The 22,010-nt window shown below is 40.1% G+C and overlaps 1 protein-coding gene across 3 annotated transcripts in view; it reads left to right on the forward strand.

Annotated features, from left to right (window-relative positions):
- The window catches only part of phactr3b (phosphatase and actin regulator 3b), a 66,216-nt gene that overhangs the window by 16,157 nt on the left and 28,049 nt on the right, over window positions 1-22,010 (forward strand). Inside the window, exons 2-9 of one of the 3 annotated variants that reach the window (XM_020592774.1) lie at window positions 5,816-5,974; window positions 6,128-6,202; window positions 6,331-6,471; window positions 7,271-7,501; window positions 7,580-7,787; window positions 8,341-8,531; window positions 12,102-12,255; window positions 12,456-15,521. In XM_020592774.1, coding sequence (XP_020448430.1) covers window positions 5,816-5,974; window positions 6,128-6,202; window positions 6,331-6,471; window positions 7,271-7,501; window positions 7,580-7,787; window positions 8,341-8,531; window positions 12,102-12,255; window positions 12,456-12,498 — 1,202 coding nt within the window. In that variant the 3' untranslated portion in view covers window positions 12,499-15,521. Of the gene's footprint in view, window positions 1-1,105; window positions 1,393-5,815; window positions 5,975-6,127; window positions 6,203-6,330; window positions 6,472-7,270; window positions 7,502-7,579; window positions 7,788-8,340; window positions 8,532-12,101; window positions 12,256-12,455; window positions 15,522-22,010 lie in introns of those variants that run through there. The other 2 variants (XM_020592773.1, XM_020592772.1) reach the window with 2 other exon arrangements.

Below are 22,010 nucleotides of genomic sequence, written 5' to 3' on the forward strand. Positions count from 1 at the left end.
AGTAATTTTCTTCCATCCAGTCATTAAATTTTTCTATGCTGGCTCCAGGTGCTCTATAAATACAGCTTATTACAACATTCTTCTTTTTTTCCAAAAGTTGTTCAACAGTCACACATTCTAGTAAATTATCAGCTACCCTAGACATTTTGTCTACATTCTTATAACAAATGTTTTTATCTATTTTTATTTATTTATTTAATCAGTCAGTGCTGCTGATTTTCACACAACATACACAGACTGTGAAATCTTCAGCTTCCAGTGGCCAAGGCTTACTTTGAAAAAGTGGATATAAAAGCTGTATGTCCTAGCGCAATGTAATCTTTTTCCTTTCCGCTACATAGCTGATATTACTGATTGATTATTTTGGAAAAATAACAGTAAAAATAGAGATATTTCTATGTTGTAAGTAGGTCATATCAAAATGACATTTTTTTCCCAGGATAACTATAATTTATATTAAAACCTAAAATGAACTTTCCTATCTACCCTGTTGACTTTCATTTGCAAATATATTCACATACAGTCCATTGTCAGTTTAGCTAAAGCTAATGCGGCAACCCAGACTTAAATGCTACGATTTTATGCTCTCTATCTTGTCTTTCTTTTATTTAATAGTAAATTGAATATGCACTTGTTGGACAAAACAAGCAATTTAAAGATACTATGGTGGGGTTTAGAGATTGTAATGGGCATTTTTTGTTCAGTTTTGTTTACATTTGCTAACATTTTACAGACAAAACAGATGGTCAAATAAATGAGAAATTAATGGGCATATTCAAATAATTATTAGTTGCAAATGGTAACTGTTGCAGTGAGAGGTGTTTCTCTAAAGTAGCTCACACCATAGAGTCATATTCTCTAATTGTTCATGGAGGCTGAGATATAGACTGTTGCAGGCTGTTGTTTCAGACTAATTTTGCTTCTGGCTTTACGTGTGTCTAATTGCAACTTGCTAAAGCAATGAGCAGCTTTGTGTAGATAATAGGCCATTTATACTGTCCTCTGTCTGTTAATACAGATAATCAACTGTCAATCACGGGGTGGGTGACTTGTATCCCGCTGAAGGCAGATGTACTATCATTTGGAGGAGACGTTGAGCGTGTGTCCGTTCATTCGTCCCCCTCCTCCCGTCCGGAGGGGCGGGGTGCACATGGCACATCAACACCGTAGCAGCTAGCTGAAGATGTAACCCGCTCGTTCACACAAAGTTTCTGTTCACCCTGTCCTTAAACTAGCATTTCGCATGTTTTGAACCGAGTTTTATTACACAGGATATTCATCCGTCTGTTAATTTCCTGGTAAACGCAGCGGCTGCGACGCACCAGGCTGTGGGAACATGATGTGAACACCGAGTGCCGGGGGAGGACTGGGAAGCAGTCTGTCTTGTGATATGTAAGTGTTTGGAAACATTTGCGTTTGCCTCAGGATCGGGCTAATGTATGGTCAGTTTGCGGCGAAGCACTCGAAACACAATCTTGCTCATGTGAATGTGCGTATTGGGGCTTGTAGTGTTTGGGTTTATGGTCATGTGGTACTTTAGTGGTGCTTTTTTCCACCTTATGAGATCACTATAATATTCCCACAGTGAGTTGTGGCTTTTAGCAGCGGATATGTAGAGAAGAGCACTTGGATATGTTTCCAGTGAGATATCGTTATTGTGATAAAGCTATAATATTCCTTTGGGGACTTTTATCATAGACATTATGTAATTATCTAATGGATTGCTTTCCCTATTGATGTAAACGTGCTTTTTATTTCATGTAAGAAACATGAGCACTACACATCAGTTGCAGGTGATTGAGTGATGAGGATGTGGTGACATTTCCAGGCGCCCTGTGTTTGGCATCCTCAGCAGCAGTTCTCTGCTTTAGGTGACAGTACACTCTCTGCTATGTGACTTTGACCATTAGCTTCATTTTTCCTGCTTGAAAAAACGTGATTCTTTTCTCTGGGTCTGCAGAAAATATGTTATAGTGCATCCAAACATCTAACCTTTTGGTTAAATATTTCAATAACTTTAAATAACAAATGCGACTCCCTGACTTCCATTATGCATGGCTACATGCTGGTCCATGATTGGCTGCAGCTCTGCGTCTGTCTGTGTGGCAACAGCCTTCCCATCCACCCAGCAGCTCCTTATTCCTCATGCCATGGCGATTCTCTGCCCCCCAGGGTCCTTTCTCCAACATCCAGCGTGGTAACCATGGCAACGGCAGCCTTATCCTGGGTGTGCTGTTACTGTTACTACATGCTTGACCTGAATTCCCTGCTGCATCCTGTGCAGGCACACAAGAAGGCTTGGGCGACTGACCAGCTTCTTGTTGGTGGTGGTCAGCTGAGGGTGTAGGTGAAAAAGCTGAAGTGCCATGCGCTGTTTTGTCATGGATCAATAAGCTCAATTATGATTGGCCTTGTATGTTTGTTATCTCTTGTGCATGAGTCGCAGGACTGTTCAGTTACATTAGTTAATACAGTAAAAAGATTGACCCAGCTGTCGGACTCTAGATTGCTCACTTCTATAAAATGTTTTTCAAATTCCAGGTTGAAGATTTGTTGCTTTTCTTATTCTTGGGCGCTAGTAAATTAAATACCCTTTGGGTTTGGACTGCTGGTTAGGCAGACAGACATTTGAGATGCCACCTTGGGCTTTAAGAAAGTATAGTAAACACGTTTTCCCCATTTTCATTGTTATATTACAGACAAAGCGATTAATCAAGAAAATTGGCAGACTAGTTGATCATAATTAGTTGCACCTTTAATAAAAAGCCTCCTTGCCTCCTTGTGAAATTTTGAGCAACTGCTGACATGGAATGTATTAGTGCAAATCCTGTATAGCACCTATTTGAAAGCTCAGATGACATGCCTGCCTTCTACCTGCTTCAGTTTGTCAGACTGGAGACTGTTTTTCTACAGTCTGTTGGATTTTTGACCTTATTTTCAATGTAACATTGTGAACATGTTGTGCTTTTGCTTGAGCTGCTATGAAACTTGGCCACCTTCCACATGGCAGCACCATAAAGTTCCTGCCATATCCATCCTCACCTGTGAAACATGGCCTTATAAATCACAATACATTTGTCTTCCTAATATGTGACTGGGGCCAGTAATGTAAATGTATCTAATTCTTTTTTAAGGGATAAATGAACAGATGTTGTGGATTTAGACACTGCTGACAGAAAATGAAAGGGTTCACACAGCGATGCCTGCACAGCCCACGGCTCAGCTGGAGGCTCCCTGAGGTGTCAGCTTGTTGTTGGAGTCAGACTGTGTAGGAGGGCCTATTTCAGTCCTTTCTCCAAGGAACCGTTATCTCCCTCTCTCTGCCACTTGGTGTAGCATAAGTAACTGAAGTCAGCTCAGCTGTGCTTCTCTGTCTGATCTTTGTTGCTGTGATCCCTCCTCTACAGCTCAGCCTGCAGGCTTAATGGGTGCTTTAAGAAGTCAGAGTGCCGGCTAAGAGGAATAGCCACTGACTGTCCATCTTGAAGAGAAATCAAAGCTCACACAAAAAGTTAATTGCTTGAGTTGGTGTTCAAGGAAAACATACTTATTGTGGTCCAGCTTCTTGCATGTGTATTTCTGTCTTTTATCATATTAAATTGAATGTCACCTTTTGCTGTGGGAAACTGTGGTGGGTTTTTGTCACTACTCTCACACCTTTCTCACAAAACAGTTAACCGATTAGTCAAGAAAAAAATAAAATTAATATTGAAAATCATTTGTTGCGATCCTCATTGTTGAAGCTTTACATACACCAAAGGATTGTAACTAAAGATAATGTTTTATAGTTTCAGCACTTTATTTAGCTGTCCGGCCGGCAACTTCACTGTTTTGGTTCACCCTCGCTGTTCTTATAGTATTGACTTTGCCAGCATCAGGCAGATGTTTTCATGGTAAAAGCTCACCTCGGCCAGCACCAAATGGCAGACAGACCCAATTAAAGACTAGCTGGTGAACACAGTGCAGCATTTAGCAGCTAAGAAGCCTGATATTTCCCTCAGGACTTGGTAGAGACCAAAAACAGAGCTGAAAAAGAGTGGATGTTGGCCTTCCATTCTCCAGGTGACAAGAAACATGGCTCTAAATGAATGCTAATGTTGCTTCTTAACCGTTATGTGTAAATAAGAAGCTGTTTGCTAATAAGTTCACTGTATCACTGTAAAAGGTGTTTGTTTCTGACGCCCCTAAGTGGCCAAAATCTGTTAGTCATTGTTAATTGTTTCCACAGTTAATTGGCTTTAAAGTGAATGCTGGGTTATTGTCTCTTAGTTGAGTAATTTAATGTAGTGCTAAAATATTTAGGTGTTAAATTGATTATTTAACAAATGAGTTAGTTGACTATGGAAGCCCATTCCCGCCAGTTAAATGAGAAATAAAATGCTCTAAGTCGTTATTTCTACTTAGCTAAGTAGAAATTTCGACATATCTAAGTCGGAATTCCGACATAGCTAAGTCGAAATTCTGACATAGCTAAGTTAGAATTTCTACTTAGATTTACTTAAGCCATTATTTCTAGTTAGCTATGTCGGAATTTTGACTTAGCTATGTAAGAATTTCGACTTAGCTAAGTCGGAGTAACTGGCGGGAATGGGCTTCCATAGTTGACTGACATAAAATGCTAGAAAATTAATTTGTAAAATGTGAATATGTGTCATCTTTTATGTCCACTGACTGTGTAAACAATGCTGACAGTTCCCAAATGAAGCCACCACAAGTCACCCTATAGTGTTATTGCTCATAAATCGCACCTCCTCCATGTTAGTCAATGGGAAACTCAAGGTACAAATCAGTTACATTTTTTCCAGAGATGTTTTCTGTCCTTTTTGGTAGATGTTATCACGCTGATGTGTGTACAAGTGGCCATTTTTTTGGTAAATTTGTTTTAAAAAGTGATTTGACGATATAAATAGGGTTATATTTCACTTGATTTGACACCTTTGATTGGCAGCCTGAAGGTGTCCCTCCACCTATGGATGCTACTGCACAAAAACTATCTAATTGAAAAACCATTAATCAAAAATTGCAAATTTTTGCCCTAGATTTATAGACATTCAGAATATAATATAGATAATACAAAACGTATGAAATTTAGGTTATTTGTAGGTGCAAATAATTAAGTATGACAAGCATTATGTGAAGACACTAAAGGTTTAACTACAACACACCTTTGTCATAAAAGCAGACTTACCAAAACACTGAAATAAATTCTTCTCAGTACCCAAAGTCAATAATAGACACTGGACAAAAAAAGACAACAAAAATACACCACCAAGACATGGAGACACAACTGAATGCTATAAAAACTACCAGTCTGTCAGCAGCAGAATGTAAGGCTTGTCCAATTCTGACACTACTTTTTGATATCAGACTGTGCAGTAGACTCCTATGCATGTTAGGTATGCAGCCTAAAATAGTCTAAAATCAGTAGGGATTGCAGGCTGCAGATGTCAGCACTGACATTAGAAAGGGCATTTGTGCTGAAGCTGATTTCATTTATCCTCTGTGTGTCTTTCAAGATGTCTTTTAAAAGCGTTCCATTGTCTGCATGTTTTGGGGCCAGGAAGGTCTGGCTGCCTCGAAACCATGTGAGTCACACACAAACAATGCGAATCTCTGTCCTCCCCCCACGACCGCTTGCTTCTCCTCAGAAATTAGGCTGGAATCAATAAGGCATTTAAAACCAGTGACCCACATTTGTTACTCACTCATGATGATGGGGTGCCAGTGTTAGGAGTTACTTAAGAAATGCCTTTAGTCCTCACCAGCACTGACTGATGGGATCACCTTTTAAGGCAGTTTTTTGTTTATGTTGTAGATGCGATGGACCAGCAGAGGGCACTGCATTCAGGTTGCATGGTCTCAGGGGTTCGTACACCTCCTGTCCGTCACAACAGCAAGCTGGCCAGCCTGGGACGCATCTTCAAGCCCTGGAAATGGAGGAAAAAGAAAAACGAGAAGCTGAAGCCCTCTGCAAGTGAGTGATGTAAGACGTGTGCTTCTGTCAGTGGACGATTTGGTAATCACTCTGCAAATAGGAACATAGCGGCTGTATTTGCAAATAGTTCCATGTGTTTTCGTTTTTCCATGCAGTCAGTGGACCAGGCTCATAAATGTTTGTGTTGTTTAGCGGTGGAGAAGAAGGCAGCTGTACGACAGAAGAGAGGTGACCTGGTCAGGAGGAACCCTGGGGAGATGGAGACAGGTGAAAAATAAACACCCATGCACACACACACACACACGACTCCAGGCTGAATAGAGTTCATTTGTTTATCTGCATGATGCCCACACAAAGTCATTCCTGTCCTGTCCCTCTGTGAATGCTGTGCACAGAGTCAGATCTTGCATGTGGGGGTAACAGTGAAGACCCAGACACCCCCACTCATTCTGATGATGAGGACAGAGACGAGGAGCCTGTAGCACCTCTGGCCAGCACCAATGAAGAGCTGGGTAGTGATTTAGAAACCTCAACAGGTAGAGTGCAATGCTGTGGTCTGAGAGAAAACATTCAGAACAGATACTAGTATCGCTACAGTATTTTTATATATGAAGCACAGCACTTCTTGATGTTTTTTTAGGTGTAAGAGTTAAAGCTTTAGTTTAACTTTTAAACTGCTCCAATTAATATTTATATATAAACAACTGTCATGAGATGCTGTAGTTTACCTCAGGTATATAGAGCAATTTAATGCCTTTCAGCTCATTGTTTTGGTTTTACCACCAGAAATTTTAGGAGCAGCTATTTCCCCTCAGGAAACAGAGAGTGCATATTGGTTTTACATTCATCAGGTGCACAAAAACACAACTGGTGAGCAACACATCAATGCTAATCATGCTCTGCAATCACTGGATTTGTAAACAGGCAACCTTTCACTAGCATGTTTTCCATCTTAAGTGGCTATCAAAGTGTTTAAGCACAAAAAAAAACTGAAAAATACATTAGCAAGTTGCTCTTGGTATGCACCTTACTTCAACTGATGCTTGACCATTCATGGCAGACATGGTGCTCTTATTTTTTAGGAATAAACCCTTGGATTTTTACTCAATTTAAAATGTTGATATATATAAATTATAGTTCCTGTTTTTGATTTTAGATGATAAAATGGCCAATTATTAATAATAATCTGGGTGATTCTGGTTGGTTAAACAACTAAATGTTTACATGAAAATATTTAATTTGAAATGACTTGAGTGCCATTGTCCACTAGGTGGAGAAAGAGACTTCCCAAACAAACCAAACCCTTTCATCGCCATTTTTGTCATTTCATTTTAGTGCAAGATATGACTGAAGATTCAAAGACAGTGGGAGATCCCAGTCAGAGTGAAGATGGAGAGGATGAAAGCACATCACTAAGCGACCCCAGCGACGAGCAGCCGATGGGGAAGGTGGAGGCTGTCGAGGGGAAACAGGAGGCGACGGTGGCCCAGCCTCAGAGACGAGCCAGCACCCCACCTCCACCCACCCTGCCAGTCAAACTGCTGACCAGACTGGGCAGCCTAGATGGTGAGGTGACCAGGACGAACCCCGCTGTAAAGGCCCACTGCTCTGCAGCAGTGTCTCACTTTGATGGTTGTCCTCTAGGTGCTAGTGCAGTTCCAGTGAAGAAGTCCCCAGCCACCTTACCCAGGAACTTCACGCTTCCCAGAGACTCTCATGGTTCCCTGTTGAGAGGCAGGATCTCCACACCTACCGGGTCCCCTCACCTCGGGGTGCTACACCCACAGCTACCCCCCAGCTGCATTATTGAGGAACTACACCGCGCCCTGGCCACCAAACACAGACAGGACAGGTCAGAGTTGGGAGCAAGACATAAAATATGGATTTAGTTTTTAATCATTTTATTGGAAAATGTTATCACTTTGTACAAAAGGAAAAACAAATCAAATATCACTTCTGTTGATAAATGATACTATACCAGCCGTTAGACTAGCAAAAGGTCCTCTTTACAGAATATGGTAATGCAATTCCAAGACCCACATTTGTGCATATAACACAAGCCAGATATGGACAGTAAGAAACATATAGCATGTAGTTATATTTGATCTTAACTTCCTTGATTTTGAAAACTACCCAATACAGAGAATATAAGCAGCCATTGGATCTTGTCATTTATAGTGTGCTGTTAACTCACAAAGATGAACGAAGGTCAGTCTGTTGTTAATAAAAGAAACCTGAGCTATAATATAAAGCCATTGGCCTTTAATTACTTCTATGTTTGGGGACTCCTTTAAATCCAGTGAACTCTTCCCCAAATGTTAATTATTCCTTCTTTCATCAACTTTTGAAGCACTTGTAAAAGCCTGTTGTAACTGACAGACTTCCCCTGTGATGTGTGATCTCAGTTTCCAGACAAAGGAAGCGCGTCCATCCCCTAAGCGCCGGCTGGATGGCCGTCTGTCCCGCACGGCCAGCACAGAGAAGGAGCCTGCCGGGGAGTTAGACGGCAAGAAGGAGTCTGATGAGAACAAGGAGAACTGGCGTCTGGATGAATACCTAAGCGACCAGGATAGCTGGAATGAGTCTGTGATCTCCGGTAGGTCTGTGCTGACAGAAGACTTACTGAAATATTTGTTATCTCCCCAATGTACAAAACAAACAAAGTCTGGGCGCCCTGTTGTTGGATAATGAGGCAGCATAATCTCTGCTGATGTCTGTTTAGAGTGACAGCATGATGGGGAGATTTACAGCGATGACAAATAGCTGACTTACTGGTGTTACGTTTCAGCCACTTGTCAACATCTGCTCTGGTGGCCTAATTCTTGGCCATTCATGTGGGTCATTGGTGCACAGCCACCTGCCGTTAACATGTCTGTGACACTGGGTGGGTGGAGGGGGAACGTTAACGGGCTAAACAGTAAGTTATGATAGACCTGCCAGATGTGCACATTAGGATAGGATAGAGCTTAATTTTGTATTTTTAAATACTTTTTATCAGTTATGCTAATTAGGCAAATTTAATTCAGTTTTAGGACATTATTTCTTAAACTCTAAATCTCTCATATTTGCTAGCTAGGCCTGCAACACAAATCGCCTGATGTGTCAGTCAGATCACACAGTGAGGACTGTATGATGTCCCTCAGTTTCGAGCCAGCTTCACATATTAGGAGTTGGTAGTGGTAATGTGCACCAGGAGGAAGATCATTGTTGGCCACTGTGATCAATGAAGGTTTCAAAACATCCTCTCATCACAACACAACACAAAATCGGCAATTTCACAAGTATTCAGTCTGTAGTATGATATACCCAGTGCAGTCAGTCATTTGTTGAAGTTGCATTACAGTCATGGCCAAAAACATTGGCACCCCTGCATTTCTGTCAGATAACACACCACTTCTTCCAGAACAATGTTGCAGTCAGAAATACTTTGGTATTGTCATGTTTATTTCTATTGTTTGCACTGGAACAACACAAAAAAGCAGAGAAAAAATCCAGATCTGATCTATTTCACATAGAACTCCAAAAATGGACTGGACAGAATTATTGACACCCTCAGCTTAATATTTGGTAGCCCACCCTTTGGACAAACTAACTGAAATCAGTCGCTTCCTGTAACCATCAGTGAGTTTCTTCCACCTCTTTACTGGAGTTTTGGACCACTGTTCTTTTGCCAACTGCTCCAGGCCTCTGATTGAAGGGTTTCTTCTCCCAGCTTCAGTTTGAGATTTCTCTGCTTTGGGTCATTGTCCTGCTGTAAGACCCATGATCTTTGATGGAGACTTTCTGACACTGGGCCCTACATTGTGTCCCAGAATTCATTGGTACTCTTCATATTTCATAATGCCAAACACACGGTCAAGACATCCAGTGCCTGAAGCAGTAAAGCAACCCCAAAACACTAGTGAACCTCCACTGTGTTTGACTGTAGGCACAGGCTTTTCTGTGTCTGTGTGTCAGCAGTGGGTCCCCCTGGGTTTCCTATCGTAGCGTCCCTTGTCATTCAGATGGCGACGGATAGTGCAAGCTCATACTGTTGCACCCTGGTCCTGCAGGTCGGCTTGAATTTGTTTGGAAGTTGATCGAGGTTCTTTAGCCACCATTCAAACAATCCTTTGTTGCAACCTGGCATTTATTTTGTTGTGTTATCTGAAAGATATGCAGGGGCGCCAATATTTTTGGCCATGACTATAATGCATTAAGTGCAGATCACCTGTGTGTAGTTAAGGCTGATTTGTGGTTAAATACACATATGTACTGTATATAAAGTTTGACGGCTGATTAGTCAGATTACTGGTAAAACCTGCACCATGAATACAAAGAAACATATCCCAACACAGGATCCCCTGGATAATGTAACACTCGTGTTTATGTTATGGCCACTAGGCCAAACTATTTCAGTGATGTTTCTTAGATGTCATGTTTTATTGGTCATTTTGGCATGGGAGACAGCTGCAAACACTGCAGCGCCCATGTGTTGTTATGAAGAAGAAGCCAGTAAGAAGCAGCAGTCAGAACATAAGAGAACTGAAAAATGTTGTTATATTAGTTGTTAACAAAATGTAGTGCCGCAGGTGCTGAGTTCTGCCAAAACTGATGCACAAGTTAGAGGGTAATTGATTTAACCTGCAGACTGTACAAACCCTTTTATCAACAGCCTAATCTTGAGCTCCAGCCTGCTGTCAGTACTGCACAGCAATATTTTCACCTCCGTTACTGCATGTTCATTGCAGAAATGTATCTTGGGAGTCAGTTAACATCTCCCCTAAATTTGTTATGCACAAACATTTGTTTTTTAGACTTTTTATCAAGTAACTCGACATTTTCTTATGTTGTTTCTTAATTTTAAGGTGTAATTATTGAACTGGGAGCTGTTCATGCCAGTCAGCTGTCAGTCACATAACATTTTCCTTGGGAAAAATGAATGGGACTTCTACTTTGAGAACAAGGGCTGCCTGAAATAGCTCTTTTGCGACTTCACAACTTGAGCTTCCATGGCTATGATGGTAAACACAGCTTTGTGTCACCTGTTTTACCTGACATCCAAAAATTCATCACCTCTCTGACACCTAGGCTAGTTTTTGCCAGAAGGCTGGTGGGAAGAACACACTATGGTCTGCTGAGGCATAATTGTTGCTTTCTGACCAACACACTAATCAAATTCTCATCATAAAACATGGTGGTGGCAGCATCCATCATCCTGTGAGAATCCCTCTTTGCAGCTGCCCTTGAACTCTTGAACTTGTGAAGATAAACAAAGAGCAGTGTGAATGCAGCAAAAACTAAGAAATCCTGGATTAAAGTTTGGCTCAGTCTGCAAGAAAGCTGCATTTTGGGAGAAGGTTTGCTGTGTTTTTCAGTAAGCCAACCTCACCAGCTACATGAGAATGGCTTTTAAACCGCCATTTTGAAATGCTGAAGTGGCCGCAGTTCAGACATAAGTCCATGCAGAACAGAACTTGAAGAGTGATATACTGAAGAAAAGAGAATATTTGCAGTGTTTGTCTGTCCAGGTTACAAGTGTTGCCAAATGTGCCAAGACTAAATATTAATTTTGGTCATGTAAATTTGGGTTGTTTCACATGTGTGTACAAATGATCATTTCATAAGAGTTAGTTCTGTTGAACACTATGAAAAAGTGTAACTCTTCACTGTTAGTCAAAACTGTACAGCAGATAGAAAACTTGAAAAGGTCCAAGAGATTGTATACTGATAGATAAGTATCATTCAATGTATTTTATACACTCCACACTATATATATTTGGCCAGTTAGACATTTTTGTCCTTCAGGCTCTCTGCATCAGCACATTAGATTTGAAATAAATGAACAGATGGTACAGTCCAGAATCAAGTCTCAGTTTCGATTTGAATAGGCTTATAGCACACAGCGTTTTGAAGATTTCAGGCAGCTGTTGACACAAGTATTTCCACAAAATGTTAAATATGATGACTTTGTTTGGTTTCATGTGTCTCTATCCAATTTATTTTGAACCTCTAAACACTGTGTTAAATGTTTTATATCTCCCACACAGTTTTTTTTCTATGTTGATATAAACCTGCTCACTTTAATTACTCACTACACACTGTGTAGACATTAACACCAGTGGGTTTTAGTGTGGCAACACATAAACCACTATGTCATTGTTGACCTCAATTTGTGCAACAACAGGGACCCTCCCACGCAGGATGAAGAAGGAGCTGCTGGCTGTGAAGCTTCGGAACAGACCCAGTAAGCAGGAGCTGGAGGACCGCAACATCTTCCCAGTGCGGAGCGACCAGGAGCGGCAGGAAATCCGCCAGCAAATCGAGATGAAGCTGGCCAAGTGAGTCGCTCTGTGTGGACCCAGCTCATCCCCCATCAACTCCCCCATCCTCCTCATGTATGTCTGTTTCATCACTCACACTTTGGCTGCTTGTCTGCTTCTCTTCTGCCATCCACTACCAAATACTCTGTCCTGAAACATATCACACTTTTACTGTAGATGCTCATTTGTTGTTTAAGTGTAGTTTGTTCTTTATACAGGCATGATGAGACCAAACCTGATTCGTCGGGAGGATGGGAATGAACATGGCGCTGGTAGGGCTGTTATTACAGTCCCTGCCCAGTTCCAGTACATCACATTTCCACACAGAGAAATAAAAAATGTGCATGCTGGTCATAGTTCAGTTAGAAAATCTACCATAGCACATCTGTCCTGCTGCTGATGGTGCTGTCAGCTGAAGGCCTCTGTCAAAAGTAGTTCAGCTGACGTCACTCACATTCAGCTCTGGGGCTGAGGTGATTGGAGCGGCAAACAGAAACAAGCTGTGCTGCTTTGAGTTTTTATCAAAGCTTTGCAGTTTTTTTGAAACATGACTCAGTTCATAAAACTTTATAGGTTGCCAAACTGTTGCTCTGTGACAGTGACTCAGTTTGAAACTGAGGGACTCGTGATATGAATCAACATTCAGGGGCAGCTCTAGAATTTGGAAGTTGTACACATCTGCTGCCACTAGCTGTTGTTAAATGAAAGTTTGTTCTCTCTACAAAACAAATTAGAGCACAGTTAGCTTTTTACCTGTTTCCTGCCTTTATTACAAACTTAGCTAACCATGGTCTCCACAGACAAGATACTGTAAGTATCAGCCTCCTCATCTCAGTCTCAGACAGAAAGCCAGCGGTAAACACAGCACTGTTACCACAAAGTTGATTGGTTGAATATGTTAGCTTACAGTTGCATATTTAGACATGTAGCAGACATGGAGCATCATTAGCACTAGGAGCTATGTTCCTGGTTCTCTGCTTCTGGATATTTACTCCCTTTGACCGCTGTTTAGGTCTTCACCAAACCCTCAGGGAAATACCTGCCTTTGTAGCTGCTAAGTGCTCCACTATGTTCACTAGCTGGTTGCAAACGTTTCTGTCTGTCATTTCATACTAGCAGTCAGTGTGCAGTAACAATTATCATAGCTTTTTTGTTAAGCCTTGCCCCTGAGGAGCTTCTGAACTGCCAGAGATATGAGGGAGGGTTTCCCCGAGTCAGACTCTGCCTCCTCCTCATAGGAAGTGTCAGTCACTCAACAATACCCCCAGTCAGAGTTAACAGGGTCAAATTAGTTTATAGCTTTAAACTATACCTTTATGCCTTCTGGAATTCATGTGATTTTTCTTTTTCTCCCTTTAAAACTCTGATCTGTGTAGAACCTACTGTATTTCACTTTGACAATATTTACTATCAGGCCACTATCAGTAATTAATTTACATCATACACATTTATGTTGGCCCAAAGCCTGTTCTGAGTCTGGGGAAAAGCTGTTCACTAACAACTGCCTCAGTACACTGTGTTGGCTAAAGTGATTTCAGATGATTATAACAAACCTGTTGTTAATCCCACCCTTACTAACTGGTTCAGTTTTGGTTGAGATTAGAAGAAACGAGTTGTGGTAAATTTGGAGACTGTATTCTGTTGTGTTGTGGAAATATATTGCATTATGTTAATCCAGGTTAACAGTTAGCACACATCAGTGCATTGTACTTGGATTTTATTGTGTCCCTGTTATAAGGGGTGACTGTTTACTGTGGCATAAGATTCACAACAGAATTCTTTTTGACTGCTGTTCTTCTGCTTCCCTTGGATGTTGCTTTTCTGAGTCAAGCGCTCTGAGTTTTGGAGTGTGGAGCAGGATTTTCCTGAAGGCAGAGAAGGAATGCAACACAGAACATAATCATATTTGTAGTGTTATGTAAAAGGCAATGGGCTGTTTTTATGGTGACTTTGATAGGATTAACATTCAAATCAGGATTCGTTTATAAGTGAATAATACAGTGGCACGACGTGCCGCTGGGCTCATGCAGTGCTCAGAGTGGTGGGGGTAGGGAACACTCCTCTGTGTGGACACAACTCCCAAGTATAGTAACCTAATCCTGAAGCATGGCGGCTGCCTTCCTCACTGAAACTGATGAACTTCAAGTTTTGTTGGTGGACAGTAAAACAGGAGTGGAGGAGTGGCTTTGGCGAGAAGCCAGAACGAAAGGGTGGGATTTCTTTGGTTGGCTACTTTCAAATTGAGCTTCCTCTTGCTGGTTTTTCCAAGATCGCCAACTGTAGCTTTAGGACCCGCTCTCTTTGTTGTGAGATGTACCATGATAATGCTTGATGGTTTTACTGTTCAACATCACTGCTTATACCTGTGAGAGGTATATTCAAGTACCTCAACTTGATACAGGTGGCATTTTTATGCTGCTCTGCGTTATCTGTTGTTCATTATATCCTTATCACTTATTATATTGTTTGTTATATTGTCTAATACATCATATTTAAAAAATATATCATACAGTTTTACATAAACTTTTACTGACCCACCAGCACAGGTGTTTTCACTTATTGTTGCCTAATTAGTGCTGTTTCTGATTGACTTCTCCATCGGCCTTTTGTTGATGTTGTTGCACCTTTTGGGGCTCCACCCATCTTACACCAGACTCAGGTGTGAGCAGCCATAGTGGTTTAAAGCACCTGTGTGGGTGTCACAAACTAACTACAGCTGTCAGATAAACATAGTGGGCTAAAAATGATAATATTTCCCTCTGAAATTTAGCAGAATTTAAGTATAAAGCAGAATAACATGGAAATGCTAAGGAAAATATTTCAAAATTGTTCCTTCAGACTTGAGTAAACTACAAAATACAGGGAGTTATAACTAAAATGTGTTTTAGTGTCTGTCTACTCATTGAATTGGGCAGGTTTTTAAAAAGTTTGATGATATAAATCAAATAATAACAATGTTTATTTATAATGCTCTATAAAAACAGCCGGGGGTTGACCAAAGTGCTTTAAGCAAATACCATTGTAAAATAAAATAAGTGTAAAAAGAGTTAGTTAAAAGAAGGAGTTGAAATCTAAAAACACCAACAAAAACCAGCACTTTACAAAAAATAAAGCTAATAAAGTTAGATAGTTGTTTGGAAGTTTCTAAACAAGTTGGGAGTTAAAGCAAATCAAACCAAAAAGTGTCAGAGCACTAAAAGCCAATGTAAAAGTTGTGTCAGACTGGCGACCTGTCCAGGGTGTGCCCTGCCTCTCGCCCAGTGTTAGCTGGGATTGACCCCCCTCCCCCCTTCCCCCCTCAACCGTCTTCAGGATAAACACTATAGGTAACAGATGGATGGATGGATAAATAAATAAGTTTTTAGTTTATAAAAAAGGGTTCTGTTATAATCACCTTCTTCTTTCGGCTGTACCTGTTAGGGGTTATCACAGTGAATCATCAGTTCCCACCGACCTGATGATGTGCACATTAAACTTGGCATGTTTTACCAGATGCTCTTTGGGATAATGTCTAATTAAGAGTTGCCAGTCAATCGAAGCGCTATGCCCTTCTGTGCAAACTCCGAACAGAAATGCAGTGGATCAACCAGGACTCAAACCCAGAACCTTCTTTTTCTGAGGCAACAGCGCTAACCACCGTGTCGCTGTGCCAATATGGCTATGTAATAATAATATATAGCAATCCAGCATGAAGTGCAGTGTTTACAGTTTGTTCACCGTAGATAGGTTGTAGTTAAAAATAAATGGCATTAGGCATTAGGCATTAGGTTATTTAAATTAAATTGTAAATAATTAGCATATAAAGTTAAAATGGAGTGCTTATTGTGGATAAATAAATAAAACAGCACAACTCATTTATTTCTAATTTGTAATGGTGTACTGATATTACTGAATCACCACTGTTCATTTGAAAAACACATCTACTTAAAACTGAGGAACGTTTGTAATTCCAGCACCTTGTTCAAACTAATGCCTTTCTCTCTGCTCAGGACCAAACTAGGCTTAGCACAGTTGTCATCACTAGGGGGCATCAGGGGAAGATATTGTGCTGATGTTTACAGAAGAGTCTGCCTGTGAACCTAATGCACCCACAGACGATGAACAGGACGATGAACCTAGCAGATGCTTGTGATTTATCAGCAGCGAGTGGCGTAGAGACGTCCGGGAGTCACTGTCAAATCAGTCATTTAATTGTAAGAAGTGAAACAAGCTCTGTCTGTCATCATCCATGGAGCATCACAGATGGTTTCCTGCACTGGGTCATTCACATTTATGCTTCTGTCATTCTCAAACTCAATTACGATTGCTTACACAGTAACACAGTGCATAGACAATAAAACGTTACTCAGTATACATGCAGTTGTATGACAATGTAAAAATACTTTAAGTTAAAGCACTGTATTCATAGTACTACTTCAGCAAAGGTACAGAAGTATTACAGACTAAATGTATATACTGTAAGGTCTATACATGTATGCATACTTTATATACTGTACAATACAACAATATAACACCAAAAATGTTGCTTCAGTTTTTAGGTTGTCATTCACAGATTGATGCAGGATATTGACATAGTTACTAGCTGTTTTTTTTTAATATAACTTTAAATGTTTATCGTTTAAATGTAATTTTATGTTCTATATTCAACATTAATTGGCAATATCAATGCAATAAAACATCACATTCCAAGCTTAAATGCATTTTCATTCATCTCTACAGCAGCAGTTTTTCAGTTCAGAATGAGAGGATGCAATACAATTACAGGGATATTAATCGTATGAGTTTGAATGTGACATGCAGTAGATTTTAAACTACAGTTTGATAAATATTTGGTTGCTATTAAAAGTACATTGCTTTTATTGGTGCCTGAAATAGGATTCCTGTAGAACTAAGCAGCTTAGCAGTCAGCACACAGACTGTGCAGTATAAAGGTCACCACTGGAGTCTGTGAACTCCAGGGAGACTGGGTCCCTTCCTGTCTTGGGTGTGGTTTTGTTGCATGCTCAGTACCAACACAGGCACCTAATTAAAGAGATGAAGACATATGCTGACAGAAGAAGGGAGCTTGTTGTCGTTCCCATCCGACCACACCGAGAGGGAAACAGGGCAGCAAGTGTTTGATGGAGCCTAATTAATTTACTGCTAAACCTTCTGCTTCCTGCTTTGTGACTTAACTGTGAGAGATGAGTAAAGCAGACTGTCATTCAGATGAGCAAAATAATGCTGCCCATGAGCTCCTTTGAGTCTAGCATCACGTTTCTCCAGTCGCCTTTCTCCTCTGCCCTCATCCGCATTTCACAGCTGTGTGTCAATCTGGATAGAGCAGCTATCTGTAACATCTGATGTTTGTGACATGATCATAAATCAAAACTGTTACAAACATGCCTCGTGAGCCTCTCCATGTGCATCTGGACAGATTCCAGGAAGTAAGTGCAAAATAGCTAAAGACATAAAGTTTGTTACTGAACTCCTGCGTGTGGCAGAGAGGGCAGTGGAAGCATTGAACTGTAGTCTGCAGGGGGCATAGTAGTGAGAGAGAGCCACATCCCAGACGCTACTTATGTAAAGCAAACTCCTGATTACTCTTGCATAATACAAACAGGAAGGGATCAATAGTGTAACATAATGGGGGATGTGTGACAGTAGGATGCTGGGCTATGGACGTTGTGTATAGGAACAGAGGTCAGAGCAGCTGGTCTGAGCCTAGACTGGTCATACAGTTCATTCACTGTTACATTACTGCAGTGATTAGCTTTGTGTCAAACAGTACTTCAGCAATGAGAGATCAATTAGAGAAGTATGACATAATTTATTGAGAAAGGCTGTGATTAGACACATGATATTCTTTATTACAGTCAACAAATATCATTAAAAGACTAAAATCAACAATGAAAGCATCCCGCTAACATGTATTTTGTGTGTATCCACATTAAAAACAAATCAGTGATCCACACGACTGCCTGACACGACATGAATCGAACATTATGATATAATACAGTGGTGCACAGTCCAGTATTGAGAAGAAGGTTTTCTATTTCCTCTCCCAAACACTGGGTCCAGATGTATAACCAAAAAACATGCTGTATTCTTTGTTATGAAGTGATAACAGCACAGTAATGATTGTGATGATTATGACACCAATCACCAAGATATCACTGATTGTTTACAGGTACATGTGATTAATTAATGATGCAGGCACTATAAAAAGACATGACGGTGTGTAATGGTCTCGCATTAAGACAGCTGCTCTGACGCTGTTGGACAACCTTGCCAGTGTGGCACGGTATTTAAAATTTCATCATCTCCATGCTTGTGCGCATGTGCTCAGTTTTATGAAACAAAACCATGCATATGCACGGTTCTGTGATTGTGAGAAAAGGAATATATACCGTATGCATATTTCAGTCTTTGTGAGCACACTGCATCAGTAGAGGTTCTGCAGCTAATCCCACATGTTCACGGAAAAAATCTTTCCAAATAAAGACAGAAATGTGTTCGATGCTTTCATCAGCAAAAGACTAAAAACTGGGTAGTTAGCATGAGCAGCTATAAATGCCATGGGAGAGTAGATACACTGAAAAAAACCCTCAAACATCATTGGCAGAAAGTGCAAGAAAAGCCTTAATAGAGTCCTGCTTTAATAGTTTGAGCAGTGCAACAAAAACAGCAGCTAACATAATAAAACTTGAAGGCTGCAACATGTCCCAATATGACAAACAGCATTTTTTACAAAAACCTGAAGGCTGCAACACAGTCTCCCAATATGACAAACAGCATTTTTTACCTCTTTGCACAAATTAGATGAAGGTGAAAATGCTCACTGATGGGGAATGTTTTAAGTTTTCAAGCTCTGTGCAACAGCTGTCCCATAGGAAAACTAGAAACGTTGACTGTCACCATGGAGCCAGGTCCTGTGTCAGGCGTTTTCTTTGCAGACTGGCTCTGCTTTCACAGGTGTAGTCAACAAGAGTCATCCACGTGGACTGAGTCAGAGCTGTGGACAACTGAGGCATGCTGTTGTTTGGGGTGATGACACCATGTGCTTGTCTGCCAGCGCCTCTGTCCTGCTGACCACATGGTCTGCCAGAGGACATGACGGGCCCCTCCTGGCAGCTTGCACAGCAGCAACAAAATGTGAAGTGACCCTCTCCTGTACCCGCTCTGTAAACAGTCATCCTGTACCAGTTATTATATGGACTAAACAAATCATGCTGAATCTGTCACACTGAATGATTTGAGCTGAACCGAACAGAGCAGCGTTTGCGTAGGAGGTAATCCTGTCTGAAGCACTTGGGTGCACAGCTGTTTGTACAACATCAGAAACAGAACAGCCTTCATCGTGGACAGAGAACAGTCAGCTTCTCAACTTGACTTTGAGCAGAGCAGCAGTGATACTCTGTGCAGAGTCGATGTCAGCTGAGAATGAATGGATACATTACAATATTCTCTCATTTTACAGTGAAGAGTTAACATTTTTAAAACTGTTATGTATAGACTTAAGTGGTTCTAGCCATTTTCAAATGATTTCTGATGGAAAAGATTTTGTTTGTAGGAAAATGAGACAAAGTTGGTACAGTACAGTATGTGTTTCATTTATCTCCCTGGTATAAGATCTACAGTATACGAGGGGTTGTAGCAGGACACGTCACCACATTGAAGGTTTTGAAGCTATGGTGGGGGATTTATTTTTAAACTATGCATCAGGGCTTTAAAATGAATATTTTGAATTTAACAGCATTTAAATAGTAAAGCAAAGTACTGCAGCATTAGTGGAACATAGGCTTAGATAAGAACATGATGTGTGTTTGTGTAGTTCCTGTTAGACAAAGAGGAGAGGCTGATTTAACATATGTGTTGTTCTTTTAAGTGCTGCTGTCATTACTGCAGTGGCCAAGCAGAGCTGAACACATTTACAATGACAATGAAATCAGACATGTCAAGGTTCTTCACAGTTGGCACGTGCCCCCCTAGTTTTAAACGAGTTGTGGTCCAGCACTGACATACAGCTTTTGTCTGACCTCCACACTGTGGATCTCAAAGTGCTTTGTGAAGGAGGTATGCTACGTAGCTTCTATCCCTGTGCTGAAACTAAACTACATTCAGTTGAAAAGGTTTTTTTTAATTGATTTTGAAATACTATATTAACATTTATTACAAGCAGTGGGAAAATGTGAAGGAGAATTTAAAACATAACATCTCCAGCCACGGCTATTGTTGGCACAGAGGCATACAAATATAGTGGTAGAATGTTTCATATGACAGACCCTGCATAAATTAATACAAATTGTAACTGAGAAGTTCGACAGATGGGAACCCTTAGTTTACCTGCAAATTGATGGTTAAATGAAAGCAGTTTGTGTAAATGAGACAGAGGAATCTCGTTTAAAGAACTGTGTACAAATAAAACAAGCTGAAGCTGGCTGACCTGATGGACCCAAAGGAGTCTCGGCTGAGGAAAGAATGGCTGAGATGAACGGGTCCTAGGAGCACAACTATTAATTCTTAATGCTCGCTTGGTGAGACTAAAAATAGAATTAAGTTTAGCAGAAGGCGTATTCACCCAGAGTAAGTTACAATCATATATGCCTGGAAAACCACGGAATATTACAAAAGTTTACTTTACTCTGTGGTTTTACTAAGTCAAATTTTACCCAGAATTCCAACAGTAGTACCTGATCTGTTCGGTTAATTTTATTTGTATTTACAACAAAACATAATCGATAAGACTTTACAATAAGAGTACATTAATTAACCGTACTTAATGCAGTAATAAGCATTAACTAATAGGTAACTAATGCATTTATTAATCATGTACTAATGTTTTTCATGTTAATTAAAGTATTACCTCATACATTATTTAATAGTTTTTAACGACACTGCTAACATTTGTTGATGCAGTAATAAGCATTAACTAAACGTTAAATAATACAATAATAAGCATTGCATTCAACAACTTAAATGTCTCTTGGTAATACTAGTAAATTGCAAGATGCAAGGGACATGAGGAAGAGTTCTTTTTTCGATTAAACTGTAAAATCCCTGTTTTGTTATTCCTTTGTTACATTTTTAAAATAAAATAACGGCACTTTTTCAGATTTTGCATGAAGTCTTCATCTTTTTAAATTTGGAATTAATCATGTTGATAACAGATGCTTATGACGAGTTAAATTCCATTTGGAAATGTTTCACTAATGTTCAGTATCTGCGTGATTGCTTCAAATATTCAAGGGTCACAATAACCATTACTTAACCTTTATTAACCATTTGTTAATTTGTTATTGTAAAGTGGGAACCATATATGCATGAACTAACACTTCATAAATGTATCACAGTGGTGAATAACCATTACTTAACCTTTATTAACCATTTGTTAATGCTCTCTGTGACCCTGTAAAGTCTAAAACATGTATTTATTAAGGAACACTTCATAAGTGCATACAAGTACTAAAAAATAACCATAACTAATCAGGTACTACTGCTGTGTGTGACCCTTGAATATTTGAAGCAATCACGCAAATACTGAACATTAGTGAAACATTTCCAAATGGAATTTAACTCGTCATAAGCATCTGTTATCAACGTGATTCATTCCAAATTTAAAAAGATGAAGACTTCATGCAAAATCTGAAAAAGTGCCGTTATTTTATTTTAAAAATGTAACACTTAACATTCTTTCAAAGGAATAACAAGGGATTTTACAGTTTCACCAAAAAAAGAACTCTTCCTCATGTCCCTTGCATCTTATTTTGAACAAAATCTTCATGTAAAGCCTA

This window comes from Monopterus albus, unplaced genomic scaffold (assembly GCF_001952655.1).
Source record: "Monopterus albus unplaced genomic scaffold, M_albus_1.0 scaffold18.1, whole genome shotgun sequence".
NCBI lineage: Eukaryota > Metazoa > Chordata > Actinopteri > Synbranchiformes > Synbranchidae > Monopterus > Monopterus albus.